Source organism: Onychostoma macrolepis, chromosome 17 (genome assembly GCF_012432095.1).
Source record: "Onychostoma macrolepis isolate SWU-2019 chromosome 17, ASM1243209v1, whole genome shotgun sequence".
Lineage (NCBI taxonomy): Eukaryota > Metazoa > Chordata > Actinopteri > Cypriniformes > Cyprinidae > Onychostoma > Onychostoma macrolepis.
Genome location: NC_081171.1, coordinates 10,154,288 through 10,166,394, shown reverse-complemented (window position 1 = coordinate 10,166,394; position 12,107 = coordinate 10,154,288). Strand labels below are relative to the sequence as shown.

Below are 12,107 nucleotides of genomic sequence, written 5' to 3'. Positions count from 1 at the left end.
ATATAGAACGCCAATGCATAGATGTCAAACTGCTTTTGGGAATCATATGCAGTTTCCTTTATAATGTTTATATAAAGCAAACCGTCTGGAAATGGATGAAATGATGAACCTGACCCATTCATTAGATAATGCAAAGTCTTGAACTCTTGTTTTTAGTGAACTTGTGGAAAGGGTAAATATCCACTAGAATGCATGAAAAAGTTACTTAAACCTGTGTAAAAGTCTGTTAGGTTTGAATAGCCAAGCCATTGTGAGGTGCATGAGGAAATCTAAAAAAAAAAAAATCTTAAAAAAAATATAAAAATATAAATGCATTTAAATTCATTTATCTAAACCTTGTATGTGATATATAAACAAAACCTGTTTTTGTTTTATGAAATGAAGTAGGAACACAAATAAGCTCTATTTATATTTTTTCTCAAGTGAATAGGATAGCTCACTAAATAAAAAATAATATTATGCCACTTTCTAATTTCTAGGCCACTGTACTACTAAAATGACTAGTTAACTATACATGCTGTCCTTGCGGATCTAGTACTTACAGAAGTCACATATTGCTTTAAACCATGTAAATAGATGACTAATGCATAGTTATTTGTCTTTATCATGAATGTAAGCTGTGAAAAATGACCCTTGCGCTGTGAACTGGGGGATCAGTTTAAATACAGGGAAGGAGAAAACAAGCAGCACTTTTTCTCCAAATTAGGAGTATATGTGTATACATGTTGTATATGTTCAATACTTGTGTAATACTTCTTGTAGTTCCTGTGCTCATGTGTTTGTCTTGTTGAATAGTGCTCATGTTAATTTTATATCTTTTATGGTATCTATTTTGAAATGTGTATTTGGAGCTCTGTTATAGTGTTTAAGATGTCTCTGTTCAATAAAGAGATTTGATGTGTTTATTTGCACTTTGTTGAGCGTGAACATTATGTTTGGGGTCAGTATGTTACATACATAAATATGTAAACATTTAACATAAGATAATTTACACTCCCATTCAAAAGTTTGAGGTCAGTAAAATATGAAAAAAAAAAAAAGAATACTTATTTTCAGCAAGGATACATTAATTGATCAAATGTGACAGTAAAGAGAAGCCTCATAGAGAAGCCTCATATAAAACAAACAGGCTTTATAAAACAAATTTGGCTACGTTACTGCAATTTCTACTTAGTAAAAGACAGTTTCCTTTTGTCTCAACAAGCATTAAGATGTTATGTTTACCACAAAACTACTCAAGAACACGTAGGACAAGACCATAGTGTTTAGATAAAGCAGAGGTGTGCCTGAATCAACCAGCAGTAGACATGCAACATCTTCATCAGTTTTACAGCAGGTGGTGCAAATGCTCACAATGCAAACAAATAAATAAACGCGCTGCAAATGCTCACAACACAACCAAATAAAGAATTTTATTGGCAGCGCATTTCTTTATTTGGTTGTGTTGTGAGCATTTGCAGCGCGTGTGTTGTCAAATTGATGAAGTTGTTTTCTTAATTTGCAGGTTTTTCTTTTTTTTTACTTGCAGCGCGTTGAGCTCTCTCTGCCACCGTACTTATCAATAAAAACAGGTCACTACACAAAAGAGGAAGCAGCTTTCACACATGTATGGACATAAAACTGACAAAAGAATCTGTCATGGACTGACACACACCCTTAAGACTAGCAGCCGAAGGGCACACAGACATACCAGATGGAGAGCATACAGTGTGCTTGTGTCAAGGGTGGAAGAGATATTGAAGAGGATGTGAGTGGTGAGAGAGAAAGGTTATAGTTAGGAAGAAACAAAGAGGGAAAATTGTCATGAAATCCTAATGGAATCATGTGACTCATGACTCTATTGTGATATACAAATATGTACAAATTAAAATAAATGAGCAACACAAAATTTGTTTTAGCTCTGCTGATGAAGTCGATGTTAACAGTCATCTTTCTTTTCCTTTCAGCTTGTTTGATCTAACAATCAAATTTCCATTGAAATCCATGCGGTATTATCCTATGTCTCTCTTTATTGTTCCATCGTGCCCTTGAGGCAGGATCATAGTTCAGTTGAACTTCTGAACCGGATTACTTTTTGTGTATGTGTGTATACATAATGTCACACCTTCAATCATCCGACTGCCAGCGGGATAAACAGCATGATTTGTAAGTGCCAATGACTTAAACACACTACTAAGGTTACCATCAGCCATCCTAACTCACCTAATCTAAATATGGGCTGGTGAAGAGTTTAGATGTCAAAATCAATATTCTAAATAATCTTTGAGCTAAATAAACCCATTGAAGCATGAATGTCAGCAGCTACAGGTAAGATGTGAAGTGTTTGTTGGGGATCAGTCATGGTGGAAGCTGTGTGTGATGTGTCATGACCTCTGTTGGCAGCATCAGTGTGTGTTGGAATGCAGAAGCAGCAGCTGGTGTCTACACTGTAATTACCCCACAGCACAAATACTTCCTGACCCAAACACACACACACACACCTCAGCTACACGTACTCACACCACCCCTCTGTAGTCAGAGTTCAGAAAACAAGGGCAAAGGTGAGTGCACACATATTTATATAGACATTTCTCAGCTGCACATCCTTCATCGTTCAGTGTATATATATTATTATTTTATTTTTTTATAAATAAATCAACTAGACAGGTAGACAAACAGCATGATACTTTTATAAATATTTATAAATCATAAATTAAGATAGATAGACAGACAGACAGATAATACTGTATTTATAAAAATAGACATTAAAACAATAAGATTAGATAGATAGATAATACTGTATGTATTTATCAAAAATAGACAGTAAAAACAATAAGATAGATAGACAGACAGACAGACAGACAGAGTGAATGATGCACAGATAGATAGATATAGATAGATAATACTGTATTTATAAAACTAGACATTGAAACAATACGACAGAAAGACAGATAGATAGATAGATAGATAGATAGATAGATAGATAGATAGATAGATAGATAGATAGATAGATAGATAGATAGATAGATAGATAGATAATACTGTATGTATTTATCAAAAATACAGTAGAAACAATAAGATAGATAGACAGACAGACAGAGAGAGAATGACGCACAGATAGATAGATAATACTGTATGTATTTATCAAAAATACAGTAAAAACAATAAGATAGATAGACAGACAGACAGAATGATGCACAGATAGATAGATAATACTGTATGTATTTATCAAAAATACAGTAAAAACAATAAGATAGATAGACAGACAGACAGACAGAATGACGCACAGATAGATAGATAATACTGTATGTATTTATAAAAATAGACAGTAAAACAATAAGGTAGGTAGGTAGGTAGGTAGATAGATAGATAGATAGATAGATAGATAGATAGACAGACAGACAGACAGACAGACAGACAGACAGACAGACAGACAGACAGAGACAGAGAAGGCACATATAGATAGATAGATAGATAGATAGATAGATAGATAGATAGATAGATAGATAGATAGATAGATAGATAGATAGATAAATAGTACTGTATGTATTTATAAAAATAGACATTGAAACAATACGACAGGCAGGCAGGCAGGCAGACAGACAGATAGATAGGCAGGTAGGTAGATAATGCTTTATGTATTTATCAAAAATACAGTAAAAACAGCAAGATAGATAAATAGACAGACAGAGAGAAGCTCATCTGCATGCTCGTCGTTCTCATCGGGGTCTCGACCTGACTGCAGTTCGTCGTCGTAACCGACTTGAGTGGGCAAATGCTCACATTCGATGGAATCTGGCACTTTGGAGAGGTGTTCTCTTCACGGATGAATCCCGGTTTTCACTGTACAGGGCAGATGGCAGACAATGTGTATGGCATCGTGTGGCTGAGCGGTTTGCTGATGTCAACATTGTGGATCGAGTGGCCCATGGTGGCGGTGGGGTTATGGTATGGGCAGGCGTATGTTATGGACAAAGAACACAGGTGCATTTTATTGATGGCATTTTGAATGCACAGAGATACCATGACGAGATCCTGAGGCCCATTTTTGTGTCATTCATCCACGACCATCACCTCATGTTGCAGCATGATAATGCACGGCCCCATGTTGCAAGGATCTGTACACAATTCCTGGAAGCTGAAAACATCCCAGTTCTTGCATTGCCAGCATACTCACCGGACATGTCACTCATTGAGCATGTTTGGAATGCTCTGGATCGGCGTATACGACAGCATGTTCAAGTTCCTGCCAATATCCAGCAACTTCGCACAGCCAATGAAGAGTGGACCAACATTCCACAGGCCACAATCAACAACCTGATCAACTCTATGTGAAAGAGATGTGTTGCACTGCGTGAGGCAAATGGTGGTCACACCAGATACTGACTGGTTTTTTGGATACTTTACTGATTTTGCGAGCCCTGGATAGATAGATAGATAGATAGACAGATAGATAGATAGACAGATAGATAGATAGATAGATAGATAGATAGATAGATAGATAGATAGATAGATAGATAGATAGATAGATAGATAGATAGATAGATAGATAGATAGATAGATAGATAGATAGATGTAATACTGTAGGCCTATATATTTAAAAAAAATATACATTTAAAAATAAAAAGCGATAGATAATATTTATTTGAGGGTTATAATATTTTATAACCCTCAAGATGGTCTTGTCACATCAGGCGTCAACTTCAAATATTTGGCAAGTTCAGTGGAACACACTTAAAAATAAAGGATGCCATAGAAGAACCTTTTTGTCTAAATGGTTCCATAAAGAACCTTTAACATCTGAAGAACCCTTCTGTTTCACAAAAGGTTCTTTGTGGCGAAAGAAGGTTCTTCAGATTATAAAAAGGTAAGAAAGAGATGGTTCTTTAAAGAACCTTTGACTAAATGGTTCTTTGTGGAACCAAAAATGGTTCTTCTATGGCATCGCTGTGAAGAACCTTTTGAAGCACCTTTATTTTTAAGAGTGAAGTGTCAGGAATGTGACTCTGAACTCTCTAAGCGTCCCATTACAGTGAACGGTGTCTGGTGACAATTCAGCCTTCGTAAGAATGAGGATATCACCTCGACTTGACTCCTACAGCTTACTGCAACTTCAGATATGACAGCTAATAGATCACTTTATTTCCTGTTGTTCTCTGGAACATAATCATCCTCACCTCAGGTGCACGTCATTGTCTACTGTACTTTCCTTAAGGGGAATATTCATCCATGAGGAAAATATGAGGGAAAATATCCAACTAACTGTGACGGGACTTGCTGTTGACCCGAGATGACTGAATTTAAGTTATACAGAAATTCTTCCCACAGCCTTTGGGTGAATCACAGCAAATGGCAGAGCTGCATTTCTAAAGTCATTCGTCAGACACAGATACAGAAGTTGGGTAGGTTTTCAGGGTTCAATAACAGAGTGATTGACATGCTTTAATAAAGGAGAATCAGCGCACTGATAATGCTACACCCACTGTCAGCACATCTGCATAAGCTTTTGATGCAGCAAAAATGCTTATGAATGAATAGGTTCAGCTCGACTGAGTGTCTACAAAAATTCGAGGAGGACTTGGTGGAGTTTCATGGGTAAATGCACTTTTTAGAGCTAAAATCGAATGGGATTACAAGTACAGTACAGTGGCATGTCAGTTCACAAATCTGTCAACAGACCTGATGGTTAGTAGTGATACTGTCACGTAATAATAAAGAAGCTTTTCAAATGCCATTCAGACTAGCTTGGCTAACTTCATGCATTTACCTTATGTTACATGTGTTTGTGTCTGCATGTTTGACTAAATGATATTCTGAATTAATTCCTTCATTTCCATCTAAGCATTCAACATATGAATCATCACTACTTTTATGGGGGAAAAAAAATGCTGCATGAAAGCAAAATGCACATTATGGATCATATAAACTGGGGTTCCCAACCTTTTTTGCCCATTGAATCCCTTTACAGTCCTCCTGGAGAGGCACTTTCTTGTAGAGTTTAGCTCTAACCGTCTCCAGCACACCTGTGTGGAAGGTTCTAGTGACCTTGGCGGCATTGATTGCAGGTTCAGGTGTTAATTAGGGTTAGAGATCAATCAGGCAGGAAAGCGGCCATCCAGGATTAGTGTTGGAAATATCTAATCTTAATTATTTTATTATTTACTTGAAGTACATTCTGAGATTTTTATTGTTGTTGTAACTTTTCAATATGTACAATTAATTTGTATTTACATAATGTATATATTAACTTTCTGTTTATTGTTTTTATGTCTTGAAATACATGTAAGATAACATAATAATAAAAAGCAATATTTGATTGCTTATTAAAAATAAAATGTGTTTAGATATAAAAGAACATGTTTATTTCTGTTTGTTTTATCATTTATTTTCAAGGTATTATTTTCATAAGGCTCTTTTACTAATTTATAGACAGAACAGATTGATAGATAGACAGACAGAGATAGATAGATAGTTATGGTTATATATGAAAAATATTTAAAAATTTACACATTTAAAATTTTTTTTAAATATTTTTATCATTTATTTATATTTATACAGACAGAATGATAGAACGAGCAAATATATACATTTTATGGTTAAATGTTTACACATTTTTGCATTTATAATATATATATATATATATATATATATATATATATAATTATTGATTACATATTGATTCATTGGTTTTGATTGCTTCCATTGTCCTCATTTGTAAGTCGCTTTGGATAAAAGTGTCTGCTAAATGACAAAACGTAAATGTAATGTGTGTGTGTGTGTGTGTGTATATATATATATATATATATATATATATATATATATATATATATATTTATATATTTATTTATTTTTCTTTTATTAGGGGTGACACGATACATGTATTTGCACCGAACCGTCACGGCACGGACATCTCGGTTACTTGAAAACAAAGCCACTAGACAGTAACCATGTGCTGATTCTGAACGCATCTCTCACTGACAACGGAGTATACTTTAAAGGTTTGCGCACTCAACTGTTTGCGAAATGGAGCTTTATGCTCGTGTATCCTACCTCTCTCATTCGGCAGGAATCCAAATATTCCATAATATTTCCATATTTGCGATGTACCATATCTGAATGCGAAACTATTATTTATTATGTAAATGATAGGCTTTGTACTTCAGTCGCGTTCCAGCGGTGACACAGAGGAGGGCGCGCTGATGTTTGGTTCACTGTAATTTTGATAAAGTACCAACTGCGCTGTCAAGTTAGGAATGCTGGAACTGATGTGTTTTTTTGTGTGTGCGCGCTACGGCGCGATCACTTCAACTGTTTCCTTATACCAGCAGAATCAACTTTAAACGCTTATTGTCTTATTAATAATGCCTCACTGTATAAAGGTCTGCTTTTGTGTACACACAATGAAAACAAAAAAGAAAACAGGATGTAGCTTTCTGCCATTTGAGTTTCCTTTCTGTGTCACAAAAATGAACTGAAACTCAGCATATTTAGGCTGTTATGTGTCGCACTGTTGACATCTGTGTACCGTGCCACCCCTAAATATAAAACATACATATACTAAAATACAATAAAAAAACAAAAACATTTCAGCTTGGATAAGTAAGCCCAGTACTACCTGTTTATTACTGTTATTTTCATTCTTTATTCTGAAGACATTATTTTCACAGGTTCTTTTGCTTATTTATACAGACAGAACCGGTACAGTATGGCCTACAGCGATAATCTTACGAGTTCAGTCTTAGGTCATATTGTTCTATGATTTTCCAGAAATCTGGCTTCCTCCTCAGGCTTCATACCTGTGTTGATGGCTCACCTCTCGAACACTCTCTTCCCACACCCACATATGAACACAGACAACGATACTGACCTGATATTGAACCTGAACTACTTTTCTGTACAGGTGTGTGACAGTTGTTGTGCTTTCTGAACGTGATAATGAGCTGAAAGCAGGAAAGTGACATTATCCCTGGCTTATAGGCTTCCATTACATACATAAATAAAAAAGTGGTATTTAAAAAGAGGGCTTGATAACATCACTCAAATAAAAAAAAGATGTTGTTTTTATATATGAAAATAAGTGTGTATATATATATATATATATATATATATAAAAAAGTGGTGGTCCGTGCATTTTACACCTAGGCCTTCAATGGCATCCTACATGAATTAATATACCAATCACTGGAGTACTCGCAGTGAGCACAGTGCTGTTTGACACGGAGAAGTGTCCCAATGGTTGTTTGTGATACAACACAACTCCGGGTGCAGACAGGGCATCTTCTAAAAAGCTCCAGCAGTTTATCTTCATAAACAATGTACTTAGTCACTTTGTGGGGTAATACTTCATTGGAGACGCTATGTAAAAATAAAAAAAGTAAAAAAAATTAATAAAAGCATAAATATTTATAATTTGGTTATGTAATGTGTATGTATCAGAATGAAACAACTTCATGACAAACAATCAAAAGTATTTAAAAACAAGTAGTAGCTAAATTAGAACAGTCAAATATAACTGAAAAACCTAACGAGACTAAACGCATTACCTTGTACAGTTCATGGTGCTCTCACTTCCATCTTTATGGCAGCTGGAGTCATCAGTGGACACCTCACATCTTTTCCTCTTCAATGGTGTAGAGGCTGTCCCGGGACACTCTGTGAAAGGCTCCATCAGTGTGCCTGTGTCACACGACACATTCCTGTTATGCAATCTGGCCTGGGTGGCTGCGCAAATTAATAACAGATTTGTAATCAATAAGCAGCGAAAGTACAAAACAAAATTATATCACCCTGACTACATGAGACATACAAAAGCTCCATAGTATTCAAAATCACCTTTGCTTCTCCTGATGGGCTTCACGTTAGCCTGCACACCTGCAGATCTGGAGCTGACTGGTTCAGTCTGGCACCCAATTTCTCTGGTCATCTTAGGCTAAAAAACAAAAAAGTGTTAATTAACTTTAGCTTAATAGGAAGGAACATAAATTGTGATTAAAAATATATGCTCACTCACCTGAAGACGCCACAGCGGTGGTGGAGTAGCGTTTGGAACTGCGTCACTTTTCAGCGCGAGCTGTTTGGAGAAGCCCATTTCCATCTCGATTGTGTTGGAGAAGCAATCCGCCGTAAAATGCAGGTTACACACTCCAGCTCTAGGTGGGAACTCAAGGTCTTCCAGGCCAAGTGCATGCAACCACTGGCACCTAATTTTCAAGTCTGCTGGGAAGCTGTGCAGTCCAGCAGTGCTGTTGCAACCAGCAACACTACACCTACGTACCATCCTAACCACTGTACTAAATACAGATAAACCTAATGCTAAAAATCTATGCTAACTTAATGCTATCCTAATTGATGCAATACTATGCTACTAACTATGCTTCTAATAATACTACACTGACAACTGTATGCTAATTAACTAACTAGGCTACCTGAAATAATCTAAATAACTATATAAATGGCTATGCTAACTAGATGCTAATATACGCTATCCTGATCGTTTTCAATACTCCTGACTGGCTACAGTGGTTTTGAGGGAACAAGATGTTTTTACGCCGGGGGCTGAGCCTATGCCAAGGGCGTGGTGAGCTCGTGCAGGGGCGTGGTTAGTAAGTGCCATCATACGTCACAGGGGTTTGCAACGTCCAATAGGAAAATTCAACTGCAGTAGCCACCGTTCAACCTGAAGAGGGCAGCACTCGGACGTTTTTACCTATACAGTCGTGGCCAAAAGTTTTGAGAATGACATAAATATTAGTTTTCACAAAGTTTGCTGCTAAACTGCTTTTAGATATTTGTTTCAGTTGTTTCTGTGATGTACTGAAATATAATTACAAGCACTTCATACGTTTCAAAGGCTTTTATCGACAATTACATGACATTTATACAAAGAGTCAGTATTTGCAGTGTTGGCCGTTCTTATTCAGGACCTCTGCAATTCGACTGGGCATGCTCTCAATCAACTTCTGGGCCAAATCCTGACTGATAGCAACCCATTCTTTCATAATCACTTCTTGGAGTTTGTCAGAATTAGTGGGTTTTTGTTTGTCCACCCGCCTCTTGAGGATTGACCACAAGTTCTCAATGGGATTAAGATCTGGGGAGTTTCCAGGCCATGGACCCAAAATTTCAACGTTCTGGTCCCCGAGCCACTTAGTTATCACTTTTGCCTTATGGCACAGTGCTCCATCGTGCTGGAAAATGCATTGTTCTTCACCAAACTGTTGTTGGATTGTTGGAAGAAGTTGCTTTCCTGTAGCTCAAATAGTAGAGCATGGCGCTAGCAACGCCGAGATCATGGGTTCGATTCCCAGGGAAAGCAAGAGCTGATAAAATGTTAAAACTGTAACTTGAATGCAATGTAAGTCGCTTTGGATAAAAGCGTCTGCTAAATGCGTAAATGTAAATGCTGTTGGAGGGTGTTTTGGTACCATTCTTTATTCATGGCTGTGTTTTTGGGCAGAATTGTGAGTGAGCCCACTCCCTTGGATGAGAAGCAACCCCACACATGAATGGTCTCAGGATGCTTTACTGTTGGCATGACACAGGACTGATGGTAGCGCTCACCTTTTCTTCTCCTGACAAGCCTTTTTCCAGATGCCCCAAACAATCGGAAAGGGGCTTCATCAGAGAATATGACTTTGCCCCAGTCCTCAGCAGTCCATTCACGATACTTTCTGCAGAAGATCAATCTGTCCCTGATGTTTTTCCTGGAGAGAAGTGGCTTCTTTGCTGCCCTTCTTGACACCAGGCCATCATCCAAAAGTCCTCACCTCACTGTGCACGCAGATGCACTCACACCTGCCTGCTGCCATTCCTGAGCAAGCTCTGCACTGCAGGTGCCTCGATCCCACAGCTGAATCAACTTTAGAAGACAAAAGTTTTGAGAATGACACAAAAACATTCTCCAAGAGCAACTTCTCCCAACCATCCAAGAACAGTTTAATGATGAACAATGCCTTTTCCAACATGAAGGAGCACCTTGCCAGAAGGCAAAAGTGATAACTAAGTGGCTCGGGGAACAAAACATCAAAATTTTTGGTCCATGGCCAGGAAATTCCCCAGACCTTAATCCCATTGAGAATTTGTGGTCAATCCTCAAGAGGAGGGTGGACAAACAAAAACCCACTAATTCTGACAAACTCCAAGAAGTGATTATGAAAGAATGGGTTGCTATCAGTCAGGATTTGGCCCAGAAGTTGATTGAGAGCATGCCCAGTTGAATTGCAGAGGTCCTGAATAAGAACGGCCAACACTGCAAATACTGACTCTTTGTATAAATGTCATGTAATTGTCGATAAAAGCCTTTGAAACGTATGAAGTGCTTGTAATTATATTTCAGTACATCACAGAAACAACTGAAACAAATATCTAAAAGCAGTTTAGCAGCAAACTTTGTGAAAACTAATATTTATGTCATTCTCAAAACTTTTGGCCACGACTAATTGTAGAATTAAAACACTTTATAAACATTTTATAACCAAATGTTAAAACATTTACTCGAATCAATGCACAGCACTAATAAAGACATGGTCTTAACAGATCATTAACTCAAAAAAGTTGTTTTAGGGTTTAGTTGCCCTTTAATACCATCATAATGATGCCCAGGCTATAGAAACCATAAATATTACACAGAAATGCAGTGTAACTGGGCACTGCATCACAGACAGGTATTTTATGTAGCGAGAATGAATGCTATTACTAAGCTAGAAACCCAATTAACACAATTCAACAAGTTGCCGCACCTGCGCAACGCATCATCTCTAGCTGAGGCATTAACCTGACAAAATGAAACAAATAGAGTCCACCAGATGTTCTTACAGACATTTATTAACTCAAACGCATTTATACCTTACAGATAACATTTGTATAAAACAAATAAGGCGATTACATGTGTTTTAAAGTTGACCTAACAATTTAACTACTGCTTCTCGTCTTCACGAGTCTCCCCGCCGCTCTGCGGGAGGAAAATACTAGTTAGCACAGCTTTACTGGGAAAGCGAGCAAGTAACATTAAAAAAATTCATACAAGACGATGAAGAAAAGCGTATACACGTGTTTTAACGTACCCCTGTGACTCTCATCTTCACGCAAATCAATATTGCGTCTTTTTTCTCATGCTGAACAACAATATT

General features: G+C 37.1%; 2 protein-coding genes across 2 annotated transcripts in view; one reads left to right on the top strand and one right to left on the bottom strand.

Annotated features, from left to right (window-relative positions):
• Positions 1 to 883, top strand: part of LOC131523205 (cytochrome P450 26B1) — a 7,153-nt gene extending 6,270 nt beyond the window's left edge. The window contains 1 exon segment of the mRNA XM_058749346.1: positions 1 to 883. This exon segment is cut by the window's left edge and continues 406 nt beyond it. The gene's annotated coding sequence lies outside the window, so the exon portion shown is untranslated.
• Positions 884 to 7,701: 6,818 nt separating this feature from the next.
• On the bottom strand, positions 7,702 to 9,390 carry LOC131523611 (uncharacterized). Its single transcript, XM_058750122.1, has 4 exons — positions 8,990 to 9,390; positions 8,812 to 8,908; positions 8,523 to 8,700; positions 7,702 to 8,334 (listed from the first exon to the last, which is right to left on the bottom strand). Exons 1-4 carry the CDS (start codon positions 9,254 to 9,256, stop codon positions 8,118 to 8,120), a joined length of 759 nt encoding a protein of 252 aa, XP_058606105.1. The 5' UTR covers positions 9,257 to 9,390; the 3' UTR covers positions 7,702 to 8,117.
• Between the last annotated feature and the right edge of the window lie 2,717 nt (positions 9,391 to 12,107).